Source organism: Mustela nigripes, chromosome 3 (genome assembly GCF_022355385.1).
Source record: "Mustela nigripes isolate SB6536 chromosome 3, MUSNIG.SB6536, whole genome shotgun sequence".
Lineage (NCBI taxonomy): Eukaryota > Metazoa > Chordata > Mammalia > Carnivora > Mustelidae > Mustela > Mustela nigripes.
This window is the reverse complement of record NC_081559.1, coordinates 149,715,527-149,741,871: the sequence shown is the minus strand read 5'-3', so window position 1 is coordinate 149,741,871 and position 26,345 is coordinate 149,715,527. Positions and strand designations below refer to the sequence as shown.

General features: G+C 34.5%; 1 protein-coding gene across 1 annotated transcript in view; it reads right to left on the bottom strand.

Annotated features, from left to right (window-relative positions):
* Positions 1–26,345, bottom strand: part of CNBD1 (cyclic nucleotide binding domain containing 1) — a 327,798-nt gene that overhangs the window by 264,157 nt on the left and 37,296 nt on the right. Inside the window, exons 3-4 of the mRNA XM_059395519.1 lie at positions 22,631–22,741; positions 7,211–7,369 (exon numbers count right to left, since the gene is read on the bottom strand). Coding sequence (XP_059251502.1) covers positions 7,211–7,369; positions 22,631–22,741 — 270 coding nt within the window. The remainder of the gene's footprint in view (positions 1–7,210; positions 7,370–22,630; positions 22,742–26,345) is intronic.

The following is a 26,345-nucleotide window of genomic DNA, read 5'->3' as shown; positions in this document are numbered from 1 at the left end:
TTTGTCTGGAGAGTGTCAGAATTGAGTTGAATTCTTGAACACCTTGCTGGTTGGTGTGGGAACCCCCACAACTCTACACATTGGAAACTGAGTCTCAGAATACCTAACTTAGTACTCTTAAAAAGAGACCCCAAAGAACTTGAACTCCTTCCTTCATGTGAGGACACCACAAAAGAGCCATCTATGAACCAAGAAGAGGGACCTCACCAGACACAGAATCTGCCTTGATCTTAGATTTTCTAGTCTCCAGAATTGTGAGAAATAGATTTCTATTGTTTAAGCCATAGCCTATTGTATTTTTGTTATAGCAACCCAAATGAACTAAGACATCTGCATAGTGAAAAAAAATTTTGCAAGAAACATTGCAATAGGAGATATTTGCTTATTTTCAAATAATGGGACAGCATAAAAATATAACTTTTTAAAGTACTAGTTAATTTGTGACCAAATACTAGTTTCTGAAACTTCAGTATGAAAATATTACTGGCAAATTTGTAAACTAATGTAAATATATGATAGTTAATAGGCATTATTTATTAAAAAACTGTAAGAAATTTGCATATTCTTTCTTGAAGAAATAAAAAATGGAATGCATTGTTATTCTGAGATATTAGGAATCCTTTTATATTCAAATGTAGCAAGTACATAGTAAAATCTTTTGAATGAGAGCCTATCAAAATACATAAGATCTAAGATCATTTGGCAAAGGGAAGATTGACTTATACAATGTACCACATAGGACAGATTAAGTAATATGGATGGAATTTACATTTTTAACTCTATTTAGGCTTCACAACAATGATCCTATGAGGTTAATCATTGTGCCCATTTTATTTTATTCTTTAAATTTAATTTTAATTCCAGTATATTAGTTTAACATAAGTGTACATTAGTTTCAAGTGTGCAATATAGTGATTCAACAGTTCCATACATTACCCACTGCTCATCACAACAAGTGCACTTCTTAATCTAATTGTACCCATGTTATAGATGAGTAAATTGTATATCAAGAGATAGAAGTTTTCCCAAGATCATACAACCAGTAATTAGAGGAGTCCAGTTTAGAACGCAGGTCTTGCAGACTACAAACTTCAGGGGTTTCACAATATGTGTATTCCAATGTGACCTTGACTTTTACCCTGATAGACTAAGATTCAGTGCCTTACTCTTCTATTATATCAATCTACTGTCAAGGAGTCTTTAATTTCTGTCTTTTGCTAACTCATCTCTTAAACACAAATAACTCTCTTCATTTAATTCCAATCTTATATCCTAAATGATGATTGTTTTCTGTCAAAAATTTAAATTACTTGTAATATTCACACCATTCTTTATTAACCTATGTTCCATAAGTCAGTTTTTATCCAAACTCTGTATTTTTAACAGAATTAACCCCACAAAGTATTTTTCTCTCATCAGCATACAGCCTTAAAATATAATTTAAGATTACAATTTCTCATCTTATATGCCATTTCACTGGAAAACAACAGTGTAGGAACCATATTGTATTTGGATTTTAAGCAGCCTGAATCTAAAAAAGCAAAAATCCTCATGTCCTTCCAGGGAGCAATTCCTCTGAGTCATTCCTGAGAAGGGCTTTGCATCACCGCTCCACTGAAACATAATGATCTTCTGATGCCTCATTCCCTCAAAGGAAGCATCTTTAATTGGAGAAAGTAGGAGAAAACACAATTGGGCCAAGTTTCCTCAGAGGATCTTAAACTGCTTTTCACAGCTCATTTATAAGTTTGTCTCTTCTCCTACCCTTTCCAAGACCCTCACAAATATACATGCATGTTACTTTTCTTTTCGGAAATTAGTCATTTATAAAGAAACCAATTATTCTTACCAAAGCAATCCATAATTGCATTTTAAAAGCTGGTCACTGTTATAGGCAGTGTAATCAAATACAAACATGTGAGAGTATTAGATCATTTGTCCAGGATACTGACTGTTAGTGGTCAAGTTGAGCAAAGAATCTGATGTGCTTCCAGTACTATCAACTGAAAACTGCTCATATCTTGGGGCACCTGGGTGGCTCAGTAGGTTAAGCTTCTGCCTTTGGCTCAGGTCATGATCTCAGGGTCCTGGGATCGAGACCTGCTTCGGGCTCTTGGCTCAGCAGGGAGCCTGCTTCACCCTCTCCCTCTGCCTGCCTCTCTGCCTACTTGTGATCTCTGTCTGTCAAATAAATAAATAAAATCTTTAAAAAAAAAAGAAAGAAAAGAAAACTCGTGTCTTAAAAAAATAAATAAAATCAAGTTCTATATGTCAAACCAAACTCCCTAACACAGAATTCAGGCTACAGTCATCTCTCACCAAGACCAATTCCATACAGCCTCCTAAGGTCACCCTAAAACTCCTACACTCACAGTCCGCTCTCCACACGTGACCTATTACTATTTAAATCACAATGTGTCACTCCCATTTTGTTAGTTACATCAAGATTCAAAACCTACAATGGCCTACAGGACTCTAGGTAATGATCTGATTCCCGGCTACCTCCAAAGTCTCATTTCCAACTTTTCCCTTCACTCATGCATTTTCATAGTACTGGCCTCCTTGCTAAAATTTTCTTTTTCAATTTACAAAACATGTTGCCATCCTGGGCTCTTGCATTGCCTGGAATGCACTTCTCCAAGATACTTGATTGCCTAGCTCTCTCTTATTTCATGAAATTATCTAATCAATGTCACCTTTCAAAAAAGATTTTCTGATCATTTTCATCATACCCTATCCCCCAATTCTGCATTAGTTTTCTTCCTAGCATTTATCACTCACTGACATAATAATATGTTTTATTATCTCTCTCTCTCTCACATTAGAATATAAGCTCCCCTGAGGGCAAATATATTGTGTGTTCACCCGTCAAGTCCCAATACCAAGAACATTGCCAGAAACAAAATATTAAATCAGTAAATTTACTTATAAATTAAAATTCTAAGTCATGTTTTAGTTCATAACTTTTGATGTTTATTCATAATCCATCTCCCCCTCCTTCTAAAGTAGTTTCTCTTTTGAAATGCTATCCCTTTAGAAAGGCTATCACTTACCAATTGAATATAAACTCAGTAAAACTATCAATAAAAGTGCACTGCCCCTTCAGTATTTATCCAAGGGGTGGGTACAAAAACAAATTACAACAATCTGACTTCTTATCCCTGAACTACAGTGTGAACCTAAAAACTCCCAATCAAAAATACTCGTAGCTGAATGAGTCCAGTGTAGTATATTTTTTTAAGATTTTCTTTATTTATTTGTGTGAGAGAGAAAGAGAGCACAAGCTGGGGGAGGAACAGAGGGAAAGGAACAAGAAGACTCCCCACTGAGCAAAGGAGCCCACTAGGAGGCTCAATCCCAGGACTTCAAGGTCATGACCTAGGCCAAAGACAGACACTTAATTGACTGAGCCACCAGGTGCCCCAAGTCCAGTGTTGCATCTTGAGGAGACATTCAGAAGTGCTCTAGCTCATATCATCTCCAGTATCTCGTAGTTCTTCTATTTGGGGAGCTACCCAATATTCTTCTATAGGTTTCCTGTCTTTCCCCCGTCTTTTGTTGTTTGTTTGTTTGTTTTAACCAGAATTGATTTCTGTTGGTTAAAATCCAAAACCTTAACCAATAAACATTACAGGCTTATATTCAATCCAATATAACTTAAAACAAAAAATTTAACAGAAAGTCTCCCAACTCTTTTTTCTATCTCTTATCTTTCCCTCTCAGTCTGTTCTTCACACACACTTCCTAATTACACAGCATCTTTTAGTTACTCAAACCCCCACCTCGCTGAAGACATCTCCCAGACTTGCCATTTCTAATGATTTTAATGTTTCAAAATCATTTATCCTTCCTCTCACACAGCACTGTTTACTCAAAGCTGCTGAATTAAAATGGAAGGTAAGTAATCAATATGATTAAACCAAATTTCACCAAGTTACCAATAAGCAATAGCTGCTTCTTTTTGAGAGAGAGAGAGAGTGTTATGTGTGTGAGCATGTGTATGCGGGGTGGTGTTTAAGAGGGGCAGAGAGAAAGAGAGGGAGAGAAAGAATCCTCAAGCAGCCTCCACACTCATAATAAAGAGCCCAATAAGAGGCTTGATTCCAACCCCCCAAGATCATGATCCCAGCAAAAATCACAAGTCAGATGCTCAGCCAATAGAGCCACCCCGGTACCCCTAAGCAAAAGCTTTTTAATCTTCCAATGCATATTTGCATTTCTTTAAAAAGAGGCTACTATTACTCAAAATTTATTTGTTAAAATTTTAGTCAGGATAACAAACTGAAGAATTTTAGAAAGTAGATAGCTACTTTTAAAAATGTGTTAAATCACTTCAGGAAGGAAGCCCATCAATCTGATCATGGTTCAGTTAGAGATAAAGTGGGCTACAGAGGTGACAACTTATCCATCAATAAACATAATTTTAGTTAAAGTACTTTATCTGAGTACATAAAGCACACAGCCCCACTGCATATGTGATTGAGTCACAGAGACTTATGATGTTACTAAATATGGCTAACATATCCTAAGACCTGAGTTTTTTAGGGATGGGGGCAAAACCAACATTAATTTCTAGCCAATATAATATGACAAAGGTGATGGACTATACATGTCCTTGATTAGGTTATATAAAAATTCATCTTAGCAGAATAGGAGAAAGAGAGAATCTCCCTTGCTGGCTTTTGAATATGTAAGCTTCCATGTTGTAGGAAGGTCTGAGGGATGGTGATTCAGCAAGGATCTGCAGGTCTTTAGGAGATGAAATGGGTGCCTATCTGAGAGGCAGGAAGGAAGTAGAGACCTCAGCCCTACAACTACAAGGAGCAAATTCTGCCAACACTTACGAGCTTGGAAGAGGATCTCATGCTCCAGAAAGGAATGGAGCTCCACAAACACCTTAATTGAAACCTTGTGAGAGTTGCTGGAGTTGGGGGGTGGGGGTGGCAGAATGGATGGGGTGGCTGGGTGATGGACATTGGGGAGGATATGTATTGTATGTATTGTGGAGAGTGCTATGTATTGTGTAAAGCTGATTAATCACAGACCTGTACCACTGAAACAAGTAATACATTATATGTTAATAAAAAAAAGAAACCTTTTGAGATATGAGCAAAGGACCCAACTAAGCCTTGCCCATAAAGATGATAAATGGATATTGTTTTAAGTCACTATGGTTATGATAATCTGTTATACAGTAATGGAAAATGAATACACTAGTGCACCAAGAAGACAAGAGGATAAAAACATATCTGCAGAAGAATAAATATAGATTATGGACTAAGCACATGCACTGCTTTTACTGGCTAGTTTATTATATCGACTTCAAAGCACTAATATGAGAATGAATCAGAATTTTTATGTATAAAAATTAAAGCCTTTGTGAACATTAAACATAAAAGTGAGTTCCCCTCTCATATACTCTGCCCTTGTAACTCAGTGAGTGACACAGTCCCACCCATTGGTAGCTGTCAAGACCTGCCACCTTCATTTTGAAAAGTCATACGTGGCCAATTCTGAGCCACTGCAAGTAGGAGCCTGGAGTACTTCAAGATCTCCTCTACCTACCCACACATTCTCTCACATGTGAGTGAGGGAGTGGGTTCTTGAAATTGCCACTCTCCCAACATCTACTGTGTAGGGTATTTGTAGTTTTATTGTTAAGTGGACTTCATGGAGGTCCACTTAAGGATGCGGCGGTAGATTCTTTGTCTATTCCATCTTGTGTTTGGATAGCCTTCTACCATAGTTCCTGCTCAGTCTTGCTAACATAGTACTGGGTTTTTATCCATTTCTAATTTCTATCCTACCTTCAGCCTACATTTACTTCTTAGGATTTTAACACCTTGCCAGAGAATCGTGTCACTTGAGCTCCTCCTGCATTTTAGACAGAACCTATGTCATCTGGGAAGTGCCACTTGTTATTTTCAGAAAGACAGAGATTACCCCACTGAAAATCCTGCAGCCCAACACAATCTGAAATCAGCAGTGGGTGATTCACGGGTTTCCAGACACTTAAAATATTTAATCAATGCCATTTTTGTCAACATTATGTTTTAATGGAATGCAAGTGGCTATAGCTCCAGTAACTTTCAGTGCTTTAGTGATTTTCTACCAAAGTATATTTTTAGCATAATGACTGAACCCATTCTCATTAAATCTTCTATTTCTGCAGCTTACCAGTTTAATTATACCCCTGTATGACAGGTGGTTATGATTTCCTTCTCTATAATTCCCTCACAACTCCCTTCTTATAAGGGGTCTAGTATTTGCTGTGTTTATTTCATTGATGTTGTTCTAAATAAAAGTATCAGAAATCTGACTATTCTTGAATTTCCTGGAAGTTCTGACCATATTTTCTCAAATTTGCAGTGTTAATTTTTTTTTTCAGGTAGGCTCCACGCTGGGCATGATTTCAGGACCATGAGATCAAAACCTGAGCTGAAATCAAGAGTCAGCTATTTAACCGACTAAGCCACCCAGGTGGCCCTGAAATGACAATTTTGAAGAAGAGTGCTTCTAGTATAGAATTCTTAGTGTATTCCACCAAACATAAATGACAGATTTTTGGTTTCTCATTCCATGCTACTGGTTTTTATTTGGGGCACAATTCTAGTCTTGACACTTTCTCTTCATTTTATTCTATTATCACAGTTTCTTCTCGTCTCATTTCAACTTTAATTTTACTTACAAATGCAATACCAACCCTGGAAACCAGCCTCCACCTAAATTTAAGCCCTCCTTTCTCCTTCTCCTCCTCTTCCTTCAGGAATGTGTCCCAATCATAGTACAATGTCTTCCGAGAAATTAAAAAGAATATGAGGTAAGTTTATCTTAAAGCCTCTGTGATGGAGAAGATAGTTTAAATGCTGTGAAAAGATGACAAGTAACCATAAGCTGATGAAATCTTAAACATAATTTTGATTTAACACAATCAGTAAATAACACCTATTTTGCTTGCAACATAAAATTAAAATGTGCCACAGTTGGATATATTACCAATGTATCCATGATATGCCATGAAGATGGAATTGATGAAGACTCCATTCATCTAGAAACTGTCTTCAGTATTTCTACCTCTCCTGAATCAATCACTAATGGTAGAATACAATTAAAGCACACTTACCCAAAAGCAGCTAACTTTAAAAAAAAAAAGTAGAGCTATTCAAAACTATTATTCAACTACAAGAAGTAATATATTAAAAATACTTACAATTTCTTTAAAATATCCAGGAATTCTACAATCTCTTCTTCAAATTTTTTGGGCTCATATAAAGTAAGACCACCACGTGCTATTTTAACATGGATAGCTATATTGTGAGAATCATCACGTTTTGGGGGTTCATATTCTACTGTCTCTTCGATAGATTTTCTGAACAAAGGAACATAACAGATTATGGTGTTGCATATTGTACAAAATGGTTGACATGAACTCTTTACTGTCAAGACTACAAAGGCACTGTTGTAAGATAATTTGGCATTTTAATAGTGTATGCCTTTTCAATGCCTTACTTTTTTTCCCCCAATCATCAGCGGTACAGTTAAATACATCATTGTTAAGCCTCAACACTGACATACATAAAATATTTTCTACATACAGAACTTGGTTATACATATTATAACTGTATTAAGTGAATGGAACATGTTTTGTAACTAAGTGTACATACTTTAAGGAAATATTTGAAGTCAATGGTTAACATCCTTGTCTTTATAGCTATATACTTGTTTTTTGGTGTAAACTTAATACCAACAATAAAAGTGCTTTTTAAAAACTTTTGTTTCCAACTAGTAAATTATGAACATCTTGGAAAGCAGCCATTTTTCTTTATTCTTATGCTATAGTATGTCATACACCCAAGTCCCCAGGAGATGTATAATTGAATGACCATTCTCCATTCATTTTTTTAGCTCCACGCATTCCTATCAAAAAGTCACTAAAAACTCTAAGAGCAAAAACTAACAAATGCTGTCTATCCTTAAGAAAAAAACAATGTGCAGGAGATGATAAAAGCCAAAATTATCATAGATTACTGACCTGTATTATATATAAGAGAATATAGAAATCATACTTAAATATAAGATAAAAATTAATTGGAATAATAATAACAGTAAATAATCACATTAATGTCTAATGCATACTTGAGTTTTTATGCTAGTTGTTTTGCTAAACATTATATATACATATCAATATTAACTATGTGAAATAAGCAATATTATCCCTTATTGATATGATAAGGAAATTTCAGGTTAAAGGGTTTATATAATTTCTCTTACCACTCATAACTAGTAGAGCTAGAGTTTCCTTAATATCTCTAAAGTTTGCAGATATTAAAATATCAGTAGTAAAACTTACTTGCTTGATGTATACAGAAATGAGATAGCCTAGCATAACTTACAAAGATAAAATTAAAAGTCAAAATCCATTTCTCTTCCATTCCTTTTGCAGAAACTCAACTATTCCTCCAGACCTGGAACACCACTTAAAACTCTATCCCTAGTTACTCCCATAAATAGTAAGCACAGTAAAACTCAACAATGATAAGAATTCAGGTACAAAGCAATTGGCTTTCCTCCACCCAGCCTGGATGCTAAAATGCAAAAAGAATGAAGTTTTTATATTCTGGAGAAGAGAGGTCCATGGACTGGAGGAAAAGTGAGAGGCAGATATGGCCGACTTTGTGGCAGGAATGTGGGAAGTGAGTCTCCATTGGACTTAGTATTCTTCCAGTCCAAGTTCATCTTATTTGTCCAAGTCACATGACTCCTAATTTCCTACTTTGTGTTGGAAATCTCAAGGCAGCCATAGGATTCACAATAGTCCCCAGTGACATTTAAGCTTCTTAAAATTAACCAGGAGCTACTAAACCAACAAAAGCAATAGGAACAAATATGTGGCCATACACATTAATTGATTAATTGATTAAATTGTGCTCTATGCTCTTCAGGAAATGGTAGAAAATTATCCTCACCATTATATAGTACAACTAGTAATAATACAATATATATAATCTAAAAAAATCAGTCATACAAAATGCAAAAATCATTTCATAAGAAGTTAATAAATTGTACAAGAAGACAAGGCAAGTGAGAGTATGGAAGGCCACGGACGTGATTCAGCTTTTTTTCTGGAGAGCTATGTTGGTGATCTCAGTCTTCTGCATCTCTCTATATTCCATGATAACCTGTACCTTTAAATTTTTTTTTTTTTAAGATTTTATTTATTTATCAGAGAGAGAGGGGGAGAAAGCAAGCACAGGCAGACAGAGTGGCAGGCAGAGGCAGAGGGAGAAGCAGGCTCCCTGCCGAGCAAGGAGCCTGATGTGGGACTCGATCCCAGGACGCCGGGATCATGACCCGAGCCGAAGGCAGCTGCTTAACCAACTGAGCCACCCAGGCGTCCCTGTACCTTTAAATTTTTTAAGCAAAGTTTAATATGGGGTAAAGTCTCTGATACTCATGGGTTTAACTTGAAAACTGAATCCTTTGTGTTATTCTCAGGCCTCTAAAGATTTTTTTTTCATAATGTCTTAGTCATTATATGTTAAGATTATGCCAAGACATGCACTATTTGTATAACTATGTTGTGTGTGTGTGTGTGTGTGTGTGTGTGTGTGTAAAATACAATGCTTCCGTATCTAATATGTTTAGGATTCTTTTACCCTCTAATCTAATTTGACAATTCATTGGGATTGTACACAAAGATTTGTCCCTTTTTCCTCAATGATTAGCTGCTTTACTGGTCTTTCTTCAATTGATCATCTTAAGGATTCTTCAGGCATTAGACTAAAAAGGTATATATAAAACTATTTAGAAAGAAACATACTGCTTTAAGTGGATGTATTTTTTTAATTGATAATCAATGAGCTAAGGACCCACCTCAAGAAGGGAGAAAAAAAGAGCAAGGTATATCCAAAATAAGTAGAAGTATACAATAAAGAAAGAAAAATATCTCTTAAAGCAGAGTAATAAACAATACCAAAACTTGGTTATTTAAAAATCTAACAAACTTGGAAAAATCAGATCTACTGCACTTAGCAAAAAATTGTTCAAGAACAAAAAGAGAGAAAGTAGAAATAAATATCAGGAATGAAAAAGGAGATTTCATCACAGATCTCAGATATAAAATTATCATATTATGGATAATTTCACACCAATAAATCTGTAAGCTTAGAATGAGATAAATCACTGTAAAAGTGCAAATTACCAAACTGATACAAGAAATAGAAATTTTAATTGTTCTAAATATTTTAAAGAATATAACTAATAAGGGGCACCTGGGTGACTCAGTCGTTAAGTGTCTGCTCTTGGCTTAGGCCATGATCCCCAGGTCCTGGGACTGAGCCCCATACCCTGCTCAGTGGAAAACCTACTTCTCCCTCTCCAACCCCCACTGCTTGTGTTCCCCTATCTCACTGTGTCTCTTTCAAATAAATAAACAAAACCTTAAAAAAAAGAATATAACTAATAAGTAAAACTCTTTCTGCAAAGAAACTCCTGATCAAAATGGTCTTAATGATGAATTCAAACTTTTTTTTTAAGATTTTATTTATTTATTTATTTATTTGAGAGAGAGACATAGCGAGAGAGGGAACACAAGCAGGGCGAGTGGAAGAGGGAGAAAGCAGGCTTCTACTGAGCAGGGAGCCTGATGTGGAGCTCGATCTCAGGACCCTGGGATCATGACCCAAGCCAAAGGCAGATGCTTAACAACTGAGCCACCTAGGTGCTCCAAAACTCTTAATAAATAAATAAAGCCAAATACTTTTAGAAAATACAAAAGACAGTTATACCTTCCAGCTAGTTTTAGGAAGCCAACATAGCCTTAATATCAACACCTGGCAAGGATATTACAAGAAAAGAAAATTATAAGCCAATATCACAATATAGATGCAAAAATTCTAAGCAAAATAAGAATAAACAGAATCCAATAATAATTTTAAAAGAAAGTAAAGCATAGCCTACTTGACACTATACCAGGAATATTATTTCAGATATGTAATTCAATACATTAATGGAATAAGAAAAATTATGATTATCTAAACACTTCATATGATATAATATTTATGTGTAATATAAAATCCTACAAAACTAGAAATAATGAACTTTCTTAATATGACAAAATTATTAATTCCAGCTTTGCCTCTGGAATTAGAAATAAGGCATTTATCCTGCTTTAACCTATTCAATACAATAATGGAGGTGTTGGGCATTAAAATACAAGTAAAAAGTGTAAGAACCAGAATGTATCAGTAAAACTGTTATTTTTTTGTCATATAACATTATAATTATTAATGACATTATTATTAATGACATGGCATTATCACTATTCTAGAATCTACAAATTTCATAAGAGAACTTAGTGAGGTTGCTAGGGAAAAGTTCATTAGACAAACAATTGTATTTCTGCCTTTATGTTCCTTACTACCGTTTTTTTTTTCTTAATGCCACTTACTCCATTTTATTGCAATAAAGTCAATGTATACATATTTCAGCAGGGAACACATGATATCATCAGTCATCAGTGAGCATGGTTTCAAAAGTCTCCCCCATTTCCTCACAGGACACATACTTGGCTTATAATGATGGTCATACACCTACTTAAGATAAGGTCCTATCATGTCTTGGAAAGTCCTACCATAATCAGGACTTCACCCATGCAACTTCTGATGCAACATGTAATATTGGCCATCATTGGACAGGGCCAGCCAGGTATCTCCTGGGCAACTAGGTCTCAGGACAGTCTGGCTTAGCCAATATGTTCCTTACTACCCAATGCAGGAAGGCACTAATAGTATAATCAGTCTCTAAATATGTTATTGAAAGCTAATAAAAGTGATATAAAGAATTTATATATGTTGTGAAAAACAATCACAGGGTTCTTATAAGAATGTAAACATGTAGGAAAAGATAATGTCTCTCACAGAGAGATTTAAACTGAGACATTCAAGATGAAAAGAGTTACAAAAAGAATATTCCTTTTTTAAACAAGGACGTACATGGAATTTTCCTGCCGAAGAAATTTCTAAAGATGCTAAATTCAACTCAAAAATCTATTGACCATGTCAAATAGACATAGACACTATAAGACAGATTAATATCTTCTAGTAATCTTTCCATATTTTTGTAATCATTACATCTAATTATTTCTGAATTAATTTTTACTCAAGGTAAATGATAGGGATGCATGAAATTATCTATAGAATTGGATAGTAACCATAATGAGCCAATAATTAGGCAATTCTATTCATTTCTCTGCTATTAACTTTTTAAAGTTTTGGCATTTTCTCTATTGATTATTAAGTTAAAAAATACATAATACATTGTACTTTTAAAAATAACAATAAAACAGTGTTAGTGTACCCACTCAGATCTTTATAAAGTACCTGTGGCACTATACAACTACTTCTCCATGGACAGATGTAGCACTCACTCCAGAGATAACCACTACCCTGAATTTTGTTCCTTGGTCTTCATTATACAGATTAATCAAAAATGTATGCATCCCTTTAAAAACTTAATTTTAATTTTGCATATTTATTTTTGCACTTGATATAAACGAATTCTTAAGCATTCTGCAACTCGCTTTTTTGTTGTTATTGTTCAGCACTGTGTTTATGAGACTTAATGACTATCTTTCACTCATTTTACTGCTATCTAAGATTTCGTTATGTTTATATATCACAAAGGGGATTTTCTATTCCCATTTTCTCATCTGTGGGCAACTGAGATTTTGTTTCCAGGTTTGTTTTGCTTTCTGTTGGTTTGCTTGCTTTATACAAACTTGCCTACCATTACTAGTCTTGTATATACACAACTTTTCCAGGGACTAGACCCAGGATTAGAATGTTTAAGTCATAATGTATTCATCCTCAATTATATTAATAATTAGACAAATTATTTTCTAAAATGGCTAAAACAGTAGTCCAGGTGTAAGTTTCAGTTGCTCTACATTCTCACTGCCACCATGATATTATTAAATTTTTGACTTTTGTGAATCTAATTGTAAAATATTAATCATGTTTCCTGCATTTATTAAGTTATATAGACCATAGGAAATCACTGTTATTTAATTCCTCAGTAACTGTAAAGAGAAAAAATATTATTTAAAAAGATCAAAATATCACTAAGATATGATTTCCCTCTTTTTGCTGTGTTGAAGTTTAATCATGCAAAAATAATGATGGGTAAAACTATTTGCAACTAAGCATGATTCAGAGTAATGAGATCAAACTATATTAGAAGTCACTGAATTCTTCACTGCCACACACTTGCAATCTTTAAAAAGCCAGAAAAAATATTAATTTTATTAAAACTCAATCCTCTAACCCTGAGTACACTTTTTTTGTGATATTCTGTGTGACGAAATGAAAAGAATAAAGAATTTTTGCAGCATTTCAAATGGATTATTTTCTCAAAAGTGAGCTATTACCTGATTTGTAAGCTAAACTATCCACTTTTTTCACTGCACTTCATATTTACTTGAAAGAATAGCCAAAAAACAAATGATAATAAATGACTTTGATGTTTGGAATATATTTTCTCAAATGAGTAAAGTACAGTTGTCACTTCAAATATACAGTATCTGTCACTTATAAAATTCAAGCTTTCAAGTAAAATTTGATTTTTGGAAAACTTGTATCCACGTCTGTAAACTTGACAAATTCCTAACACTTCAGCCTTTTTTTTTTTTTATTCTTTTATTTTTATTTATTTATTTATTTATTTATTTATTTATTTTTTTAATTTTGTATTTTTTATAAACATATATTTTTATCCCCAGGGGTACAGGTCTGTGAATCACCAGGTTTACACACTTCACAGCACTCACCCTTTTCTGATGATTAGTGATGTTATTAAAAACTGTGATCTTCATATATTGCATAAACATGTCAACATTTTTAAGATCTGTATAACCCAGTGAACCAATGTTTTCTAAATGGCCAGTGCATATTCCACAATCATGCACTAGTAAAATAATAGTTTTATGCAACATCATAGTTTTTGTAGCTATCAATGTTTTTAAATTGGCCATATTAAAGACCAAAAAAAAAAAAAAAAGGCCTCAATAAATACAGGTGACTGGGATTTAGCACCACCACCAAGCAAAATAAAATAACATTTAGTATACATTATCTCAGTCAGTCCTCCAACATGACTATAGAGTACGTATTATTGTCTCCATTTTAGATGAAGAGACTAAGAGTCAAAGTTTTAGGTAATCTTGCTAAGGCAACGCAATTGCCAAATTGCAGAACAACAAACCCAGATGTGAGTAGTCCAAAGGCCATCAGAACAACACATTGCAATCTGTGTATTCTTGCATTATAGGTCTTACAAACTTTTTTTAAAAATCATTTCCCAGGGCGCCTGGGTGGCTCAGTGGGTTAGGCCTCTGCTTTCAGCTCAGGTCATGATCTCAGGGTCCTAGGATAGAGCCCCGCATCAGGCTTTCTACTTGGCAGGAGCCTGCTTCCTCCCCTCTCTCTTTGCTTGCCTCTCTGCCTACTTGTGATCTCTCTCTGTGAAATAAATAAATTAAATAAAAAAAAATCATTTCCCCAAATCTGTAACTCCATCCCCCACTTTTCTGTAAATCTTATAAATTTTACTAGGCAGTAGTTAGAGCCAGAGTAAAATATGAGGATTCTCGGATCCTTTTTTTTTTTTTTTATAAATAAGGTCAGCCTGACTCATAAAAATACAAATAAATACAGTCACTTTAAGTGTACTATGTATACTCCATTTATTAAGCTTAGCTTAATTATCACTAATGACAAACCAGGGAAATAATTATGGGTAAATGCCATCCCCAAGATACAAGTTCATAAATTGCAAGCTTTGTCTTATGCTGTACAATAGTGCTGACTTTGTCCTACACGTTGCCAACATATCCAAAGTTACAACTGAGGATTCAAAGGCAAGTTCCATTATGTACTCTTGACAGCAAACATTGGAATCCTGTCATCTCTTATAATATAAGAAAGAATATTTTAAGATTAGACAGAGGTAAGCAATATTTCCCTAGTTTCTACTAAAAAAATGTCTATGCCAAACTCAAAGTCTCCTCTTTTCGTTTCCAAAGAGCAATAGAAAATCCACAGTTAAATGTGAACAGCTGGACTTAACATGTACTCTATGTAATAAAACAGCAATACATTTTCCATAATATATGACAAGCCATACGAAAATGCAAGAAAGTGAAATTATTTCAAAAAGCTTATTTGCTTACAAAGGATTGGTTGAAATTAATAAGCTCAGATTTTAAAATGTGGGATGTCTAAAGACAACCTTTAATCTAACAATATATTAAAATATATTTATAAGTGTAATCAAATACCATACTCTGTCTTCATTTATAACCTAAACTCCCTGTATTCACAATCCAATTCAACAAACATTTGCTAACCTCCAAACCCAAACAAAGAAGCTTTTATTTTGTTCACTCTCTCAGTTCCCAGGTATATATCATTTTAATTTTTCCTTTTTAATCACCCTACTTTTTCCACCCACAGAACATTGATGAACTGGTAACACACTTGGTGATTACAAATCTACATTATCTGATTTTCCTGATCCTTAATTATTCTCAGCATTCTCAAATTAGCTTTGTTAAGCTCTTACACATCCCTTCAGTGGCTTTTATCAAGTTTCTTTTCTAATCTCATTTCCACATTCTATAGAAAACATTGTTTCAGTACCAAGGCTCTCTACCTGACTTCTGTATAGGAATTAATGATTACTGACTGTTGAGAAACAATGATAAAACACAGTATAACCATTCAGCAATACTGTCATTCACACTAGACTTAATTTATTGAAGAGAAAACTAAAATGCAGAGAAAATGTGTCCAGTAAATTTCTAGAATTTCTATTCCTCTTTTTAAAGTAATCTCTTTGAAGAAATCTCAGCCTCATATGGCTACTTTAAGTAATGAATGAAGCATCTAGTTTTGAAGAACGGAAAGGCCAATTTGGAAGCACAGGGAGGCAAATTTCCTCCACCAATAGTACATAATGTGGAAGAAGATCCAAACATTCAACTATAGCCTTTTAAAGCATAGAAAAGACTCCACTTGAATCAAAGATGGCTTTCCCCCTTAGTTGCATATAGTCTTTGATGAATGGGATTTATAAGAAAATACATCAACATTTACAATACTCCTCCAGCTGAACTCATAATTGTACCACGTCTACTACCTGTCTCTTAACTGATGATATCACATTTTTCCATTATCAGGATATTGGTCAGGAATTTCATGCAATACAAATTATGAAAGGTGGATTCTACTGGCCTCTTAAAATCTAGATAAAGTCCCATGCAAATCCACAGAAGAACAAAGCTCTCAAGATTTAAATATTTCCCCAGACTGTACTATTTCTTCCTTAAATACTCTTTACTCCATGTCTTATTTATCCAGAAATAAAACCAGCTCTGACTATATTTCCTCAACAAAACTAAACTAAACCAAATATTTAGAGAATTTGTAAGTTTAATAGATTTCATCAAACACTGGGGTTATCCTAAAGAGATGTTGTATCACATATAGCACAGCACACTTGAAATTCATAAATAGGGCTTTCTTAAATGTCCTCAATCCAATGCCTAGGATCAATGGTTTCTCCTTACTCTGTACACACTTCTCCAATTTTTTCCTGGCTCCTCTTGCTTCTTGTCTGCCCCTTGTTTTCTCTACCTTTCCTTTCTCCTGGATAGCTCCACAACTCCAAGTTAAAATGCCTCTCCCCCAGGCAGAGCCATTCAACCTTCCTCAGCAGATATTCCCATAATTCTAACCAAAACGATCTAAATCTAACCAAATTGTCAAATTTAGTTAGACAATTCTAACCAAAATGATCAGGAAGGAAGTGTGACAAAAGGGCCTACCTTTTAGCATAATCAGCCATTCCTCAGTGGCAGTTGTAAACATGGATGGTAGGTTTCTTTAAACTCAGACTTGAAACTTCCTTCTAACAGTCCACTCTAATGCAGGAAAATCCTACCCCACTTTGCTACGATACTGCCACAGTAAAGGCTTTGATTTGGGCCACAAAAGACATCAGAACATGGGTGAGGCTTAGTTTGATTTCTATAAACTTCCCTCCCCTTTCCTTCATAGAATTCTCTAAAAGGTCCAAATATTGCTCTCATGAGCTAGCATGACAGCCCTTCATTTCTCCCTTGCCTTTCTCCCTTTCTTCCTCTTTCCTTTTCCCCTTCCTTTTCTCTTTCCTTCTTTCTTTCTTTCTCTTTTCCTTTCCTTTTTCTTCCTTTCTTCTTTCTTCGTTCCTTCCTTCTTTCCTTCCTTCCTTCTGTTTTCTTTTTTTCTTTCCTCCTATCTTCTCTACCTGCACTCTCAGCCACCAGCACCCCCATCTTGATATATATGGAAGAAATTGACTAAAGATTTTTAAAAAAAATTTTTTTTCAACAACTTTCTGGTGGCAACTACTAAACTAGGCAATTAGTATACGAGAAAAATAGCTTCACCAGCATTTATATAATAAACAGTGTGAAGACCACCACATGCACTTGGGTGTTTTGGTTTTGCTTTGTTTTCTTTTGTTTTTGTCTCAGGGACCGTTTATCTTCTCCTAGCCAACTCTTACTTAACCCTGAACTTCAACAACACTTCCTCAAGGATCCTTGCGCTGATCTTCCAGTACATTGTCTGCAATTAACGTAAGTACTCTGAGTGGAAACCACCTCCCAATCACCTCTGTCACCTCTGATACTTATATATATATATATATATATTTTTTTTTTGTTACCTCTTTGTGCCTGCCAGTGCTACGAAGCCATATCTTCTGAGTACAGACCTCGTGTCACTTATACTTAAGATACGGTCAGTACTCAGTAGATATTATTTAAATGAATAAACAAATGATAAAATATTATCGTAAGGTTTCTTCCAGATAATGTAAATTTTTGCTTTTCTTTTTAGAGAAAAATAATACAACAGAATTATGATAGTTCTGACTTTAAGAAGACACAGGAAACATCTCATTCGATAGACTTCAGAACTTCAGAGAAAATAGGGGGTTTATAATCATAAAAAGGAGAGTTCCATTTGTTCTAATGTTAAATACACATTTTTCAAATACCCTATGTTTAATTACCCTGAGGCCAGATTCAAGCTAGCATGAAATAAGCACTACTTAGATGTAGCTGTAGCACATGGATAATTTTCACAATGTTAGGGAATGAAATGAAGTCCAAATCTCAAAAGAAAACCACAAGCTAAGAAAGTAATTTTGCAGAGATTTTTTTTTTGAGTCAGACTATCAGAATCCATTTGCTATAGGTTTTCAGTTGCTTCATTTCCAGATATTCATCTTTGTTTTCCAGCATTTTCTGCACTTACAGTTTCAGAGAGAATTTATAATCCATCAAGGTAGTATGTGTACTATACCAAATGGCTGTTTTAAAATGTGTTTGGAAAAAATGTATTTATTACAGAAAAGTTCCACATCATTTTGACCCAGATCAAAGGTACATGTTACTGCTGCTTTTAGAACTAGAAGTAAAATTTAGAGTTTCAATTCAAGCAGCTGAGATATCCTAGTCTCTTTAGAATCTGAAGTCCAAACTGAAGCATTAATTCCTTATACAAAACATGCTTTGACAGCTTTTGGACTAATTAGTAATTTGTCCAACTGAGCATGGCCAGACTTCTGGGCCCATGAGAAGCATCCCAGCAGACCTCTTCTAGTCAGGATGCCTCTAGCACGTTGAAAAAATACTCTTAGTAAAATCCTGGGGTTGATGGGCAGGAACCACAATATGGCATGCTACTAAAATCCTTTTACTCTTCCCAAATCAAATTATTCAGTTGTAAGTTATATTACACAAGCTAAGTTAAAATGGTTTTACTGAATTTTACCATTATCTGGTTATAAACCTGTTATAACCTGTTATTAGTTATAAACCTGAAACTCCTTCTAAACATAGCAAGTTACTCCTTTTTCTTTGTCCTTATTTGATCCTATGTCTAATGAGAATTAAATTTTTTAAATAATAGATACTGATTGGACTTCATTAAAATGTGGAGTAAAAATGTATCAAAAAACTCTAAAATGCCACACTCTGCATATTAAGTGCAATTTCTGATTTGATGCTAAATTTGATGAGATGAGTACATTATAACCAAAGCCCATACACAACTTTGTAGTTTAACATTAAAATAAGCCCACAGACAAATGAAAAATGGTTAAAACTGTGGACTAAATTTTCCCAGTATAAAAGTTGCAGCTTAGACACTTATTTTTCATTCTTTAAAAGAAAAAAAAAAAAAAAACCTTACTATCCAAAAAGGTAAGTCAAAAGATTTATAAAACTCAAATAAGAATACAAGCTTCCTTGTAAATACATGAATTCTTAACCTCCTAAAACATTACTTATTTGATAAATATATCTTCAACAAAGATTAACACATTCTGTGATGCTTATTGTTTTCTCAGTTGCTATCACTTCCTTAAACTTCTTTTACTCCAAAAATGAGCTGATATGCAGGTGTACTGATTAAAGTCTATGTCTTTTTGGAGCACCTGGGTGGCTCAGTGGGTTAATAAAGCCTCTGCCTTCGACTCAGGTCAGAATCTCAGGGTCCTGGGATTGAGCCCCACATCGGGCTATCTGCTTAGCGGGGACCCTGCTTCTTCCTCTCTCTCTCTCTCTCTCTCTCTCTCTGCCTGCCTCTCTGCCTACTTGTAATCTCTGTCAAGTAGATGGATAAAATCTTAAAAAAAAATAATAAAGTCTATGTCTTTTCTAAGAAATAACAAGTGTTGGTGATGATGTGAAGAAAAAAGAACCCTCATGCACTGTCGATGGGAATAAAAATTGGTACAGCTACTGTGGATAGCAGTATAGAGTTTCCTCCAAAAATTGAAAAGAGAAATACAAGTTAATAATTTCACTAATGGACAGTTACCCAAAAGAAATGAAAACACTAACTAAAAAAGATATATGCATTACTGTTTATTGAAGCATTATTTATAACAGACAAGATAAAGAAGCAACCCAAAATGTCCATTGATGAATGGATAAAGATGATGTGGTATATATACAATGGAATATTACTTAGCCATAAGAAAAAGAATGAGATCTTGCCATATTTGTAACAACATGGATGGCCCCAGAGGGTGTTATGTTAAATGAAATAACTCAGGCAGAGAAAGGCAAATACCATATAAGGAATCTAAAAAATAAAACAAATACATAAACAAATAAAAGCAGAAAGAGACCCATAAGTCAAAGAGCAAATTAGTGGTTTCCCGATTGGGAGGGAGGGCAAAATGGGTGAAGGAGAGTGGGGGATACAGGCTTCCAGTTATGGAATGACTAAGGGACAGGGATGATAGGCACATCCTAGAGCATATAGTCAGTGGTACTATAATACCATTGTATGGTGACAGTTGGTAGATACACTTGTGAGCATAGCAAAATGTACAGTTTTGCTGAATCACTGTTTTATACCTGAAACTAATATAATATTGTATGCCAAGCATATTTTAATTAGGAAGATTTTTTAAGTCTGTCTTTTTTTGTTTAAAAAAGGGTAAGTATTAAACCTATTGAAGTGAAGAATGCAGTGATTTGTTATGTATTATATGTATTAATTCATTATTGTCATTGTTGATAAACTCATTTGAAAAGAGGCAGAATTTCTTGACAGTTGGTATAAATCTATATAAAACATCACTGCCTATATCTATAAGTCCATGAGAATAATAAGAGTTAGTACAATTAAAAAGTTTGTTCCATGCATAACTCTGAAGGAGGATATTATCTTCTCTTCCTGACTTAAAACAGAGCAGTCGATATTCAGAAACTATCCCAAATTCATGCTGCCACAATTGGACAAAACAGAAATTCAAATCCAAGACATTTGGGTGAAAATTCAGTGCTTTTTTAAAAGAAATGCTGTCTATTTGATATTCTGTATCTGTGAATCTACCAAAAATTTACCTTCCCTCTACTTAATTCATAAATAAAATAAATTTTAGATAATCATTATAGTTCTGACCAGTCCTTGATCTCATTTTTTCTCTGTATTCACATTTTTTGCTCAGGTAGAACTGTTTCCCTATGTCTCAGCCAGGTTTTCCATTTATTTTCATTAATGTGGCATTGCTCCAAGCGAATTTAATGGTTGTATGAAGCATTTCTTCTACTCTCCTGCTCTTCAATATTTAGCAAATGCCTGCCATCAGGCATTCTCACCAGACGTTCACAACCAGGCACATGCCATACTTCAAAGTCTTACTATTGTATCTGTCACATGACATTTGTGTTCACATGACATTTATGTTAAATGAATTATAGAGTGTTGAATACAGCAATAATGATAATAGGTAAAAGCTACTGATGAATACTTTTAATAGACTGAATAGATTCATGTTTCCTCATCAATTATATTCTGCCGAAAGCTTCTCTGAATCACCCAAGCTCTAGTCCCATTGTCCAGGCATATATGGGTTTCTCACATTACATGAAGGACCAGTGTAAGCTAAGCTTAGAGATTTATAATTTCTTAATACATTTTATGAAATTTTATTTTAACTCAGCTTAAGGTGTTTTTATTGCTACTTTAGAGTAGTTTCTTTCTGGATGAAAAAATAAATGTTTTGTACTATTTAATAGCCACCTACTATACACATTACACGTAAAAGCATGATTTTATTTTACAATGAGACATAGATACTGAATTACATCAAATACCTTTATGCACTGATAGATCATACAGTTTCTCCTTGAGCTAATCATATTATAAAGTTATAATAATAGCTTTTCTAATAATGAACCTTCTTTACACTCATGAGATGAAGCCAAGTTAAACATGATATATAAATCTAATACACTATTGAGCTAAATTTTGTGTATGTTTGCCTATATACTCATAATAAAAATTGGTATTTCTTCTTTATTACTGTAACCACTCCTGTTAAATTTTGATATCAGAGTTATACATACATGGCAAATTCACAAACTATTTTTTATTTTCAACACTATAGGAAAATTAAATTGCACAGAAATTACCTTTCCTTGGACATTTGAAAAGAACTTCTAGTGATATCACTTGGGTTATGGGTTTTTAACTTTTGCTTTTGTTCTTTTTTGCTTCAAAAAATACTTTTGAAGAATGCTTTGCACAATTTCTATTTATACTGTAATAATTTTTTAATTTTTATCTTCTTGAATAAATTCAGTACCACAGTTTTTTAGAAAATTAACCAATAAAATCTAGATTATCAAATTAGCCTCAAGCTATATAAGGTATTCTATCATAATTTATAATTTTCTTAGTTTTCTGTATCATTTACTGTATTATCTTTCACATTCTTAATAGTATTTTCTTTTATTATGTTTATTATATAGGGCTAGTTGCTTATTTATTTTAATGATAAAACTAAAGGAGCAACATACATTTATTAGTACTAATTATCATACCATATAATTAAAATTCCTTCAAAACAACTGTGTGAATTTATTCTTTCCTATCAAACTCCATTTGCCTGGGAGTTCCCTAGCACGGAATGCTGGAAACAGATCAAATACTTTCATTATTTGAGTTTCATTTGTTCTTTAATGTGCACACACACCAATCTTGCTTCCAAAAGAAGATATCATTACCTTTTTCCCTCCAGTTTGAAAAGTTTAGGCAGTCTGGGTTTTTTCTGCAGGAATATTTTAGGATATTGCTTTATAAACATAGTGTGAGCTGAGAACACACTGCTAGAACTCCTGTTTTAAAAATATAAAGAGAGAAAAATTAAAATTTAGATATCATCAGATAATAGTTTCCGAGATAAAGATTTTTAACTTCAGACATACAACTATTTACCCTAAAAAGCAAATAAAAAAGTATGAAACCTAAATACTCTATGCTTTAAAATTATCCACTATAAAAATTGTCCATAGTGTGCCTCAGTAAGAAATATTTTATGAACATCAGATTTATGGGAATGTCAATTCCAAAAATTTAATTTTAAGTTGAGCCTTCTTAAAAATTTTATTTCTGTAATTGATGAAAGCCTTTACATAAAATATGCCACATAATTAAATTCCTCCAAAATGATTCAAATAGAGTTCACATATACATTACCAAAAAGTATATTTATCTGAATCTTTGTGATGATTTATGAAAATCTCATGCACTGTATTTTTAGGACCGGAATAATGATGTGTTAGAGCAAAAGATCAGAACTTCCCAATCCAGAAGATCACTGGAATCATTGGGATGCTTCTTTTAAGTACAGATTTCTGATCCTTTTCCTGAGGAAACAAGATCTCCAAAGATGCAAGTCAGTGTGGACTTCTCTATTTTAGATATCCTACTCCACAGTGGACCTAAATGGCTCACTTGGTTAAGTGTCTGCCTTCCTCTCAGGTCATGATCCCAGCATCCTGGGATCAAGCCCAGCATCATCTGTCTCCCTACTCAGTGGGGAGTCTGCTTCTAACTCTTCCTCTGCCTGCCGCTCCCTCTGTTTATGCTCTCTCTTTACCTCTCTTTCTGTCAAATAAATAAATAAATAAATTTCCTTCTCCAGGTGATTCTTAATTGTAGCCAGTTTTGCAATCCATGGCAAATACTAAAAATGCCAATAGCAAGATCCACTGGATATAGTAAATTATCACTCAGTGTCACATAATGACTTATATTTCTGGAAAATGTGCTTCATTCCATTTTTAATTGACAACCACCATGAATAGTTGGTCAACTGTTTTTAAATGTTAAGCATTCATCTTAACAGCTTTTTTCAATAATTATCAAAAATGATCACACTTAATATGTCAATGAGTTAAGGAAGCTGAAATGGATGCATTCCTGGAAACCTATAAACTTCTAAAACTGAATCAGGAAGAAATTAACAACCTGAATAGACCAATATCTAGTAACAAGATTGAAGCAGTGATCAAAAACCTCCCAAGAAACAAGAGCCCAGGACCTGATGGATTCCCTGGAGAATTCTATCAAACATTCAAAGAAGAAATAATCCCTATTCTTCTGAAGCTATTTCAAAAAAATAGAAACAGAAGGAAAACTTCCAGACTCTTTTTATGAAGCCAGCATTACCCTGATCCCCAACCCAGGCAAAGATTCCACCAAAAAGGAGAATTTCAGACCAATATCCCTGATGAACATGGATGCCAAGATTCTCAACAAGATCCTAGCTAATAGGATCCAATAGTACATTTAAAAAATTATCCACGGGGCACCTGGGTGGCTCAGCGGGTTAAGCCTCTGCCTTCAGCTCAGGTCATGATCTCAGGGTCCTGTGATCAAGCCTTGCATCGGGCTCTCTGCTCAGCAGGGAGCCTGCTTCCTCCTCTCTCTCTGCCTGCCTCTCTGCCTACTTGTGATCTCTGTCTCTCAAATAAATAAATAAAATCTTAAAAAAAATTATCCACATGATCAGGTGGGATTTATCCATGGGACACAAAGGTGGTTCAACATTCTCAAATCAATCAATGTAACAGAACAAATCAATAAGAGAAGACAGAAGAACCACATGGTCCTCTCAATTGATGCAGAAAAAGCTTTTGACAAGATACAGCACCCATTCCTGATTAAAATCTTCAAAGTATAGGGATAGAGGGAACATTCCTCAACTTCATAAAATCTATCTATGAAAAACCCATAGTGAATATCATCCTCAATGGGAAAAAGCTGACAGCCTTCCCTTTGATACCAGGAACACGACAAGGATGTCCACTCTTGCCACTGTTGTTCAACACAGTACTAGAAGTCCTAGCAACAGCAATCAGAAATAAAAGGAAATAAAAAAAGAAATAAAAGGTATTCAAATTGGCAAAGAAGAAGTCAAACTCTCAGTCTTGGCAGATGACATGATACTTTATATGGAAAACCCAAAAGACTCCACCCCCAAACTACTAGAACTATATAGCAATTCAGTAATGTGGCAGGATACAAAATCAATGTACAGAAATTAGTTGCTTTTTTATACACTAACAATGAAAATATAGAAAGGGAAATTAGAGAATCGATTCCATTTACTATGGCACCAAGAACCATAAGATACCTGGGAATAAACCTCACCAAAGAGTAAAGGATCTATACTCGAGGAACTACAGAACACTCATAAAGGAAATTGAAGAAGACACAAAAATATGGAAGAGTATTTTATGCTCATGGATCAGAAAATAAACATTGTTAAAATGTCTATACTGCCTAGAGCAATTGATACTTTCAATGCCATCCCAATCAAAATCCCACAGGTATTTTTCAAAGAGCTGGAACAAACAATCCCAAAATTTGTATGGAACCAGAAGGTTCTCGAGTTGCTAAGGAAATGTTGATAAAGAAGAACAAAACTGGGGGCATCGTGTTGCCTGATTTTAAGCTTTACTACAAAGCAGTGATCACCAAGACAGCATGGTACTGGCACAAAAACAGACACATAGACCAGTGGAATAGAGCAGAGAGCCCAGATATGGACCCTCAACTTTATGGTCAAATAATCTTTGAAAAATCAGGAAAAAAATATACAGTGGAAAAAAGACAGTCTCTTCAATAAATGGTGCTTGGAAAATGGGATAGCAATATGTAGAAGAATGAAACTCAACCATTCTCTTACACCATACATAAAGATAAACATGAAATGGATAAAAGACCTCAACATGAGGCTGGAATCTATCAAAATCAGAGAGGAGAACATAGGCAGCAATCTCTTTGACATCGGCCACAGCAACTTCTTTCTAGATATGTCTCCAAAGGCAAAGGAAAGAAAAGTGAAAATGAACTTTTGGGACTTCATCGAGACCAAATGTTTCTGCACAGCAAAGGAAACAGTCAACAAAACAAAAAGGCAACCCACAGAATGGGAAAAGACATTTGCAAATGACACTATAGACAAAGGGCTGATATCCAAGATCCATAAAGAACCCCTCACACTCAACACACACAAAACAGATAATCATGTCAAAAAATTGGCAGAAGACATGAACAGACACTCCTCCAAAGACGACATAGAAATGGCTAACAGGCACATAAAAAAATGTTCAGCATCATTAGCCATCAGGGAGATTCAAATCAAAACCACATTGAGATACCACCTTACACCAGTTACAATGTCCAAAATTAATAAGACAGTAAATAACAAGTGTTGGAGAGGAGGTGGAGAAAGGGAATCCTCTTACACTGTTGGTGGGAATACAAGTTGGTGCAGCCACTTTGGAAAACAGTGTAGAGATTCCTTAAGAAATTAAAAATAGAGCTTCCCTATGACCCTGCAATTGCACTCCTGGGTATTTACTCCAAAGATACAGATGTAGTGAAAAGAAGGGCCATCTGTACCCCAATGTTCATAGCAGCAATGACCAT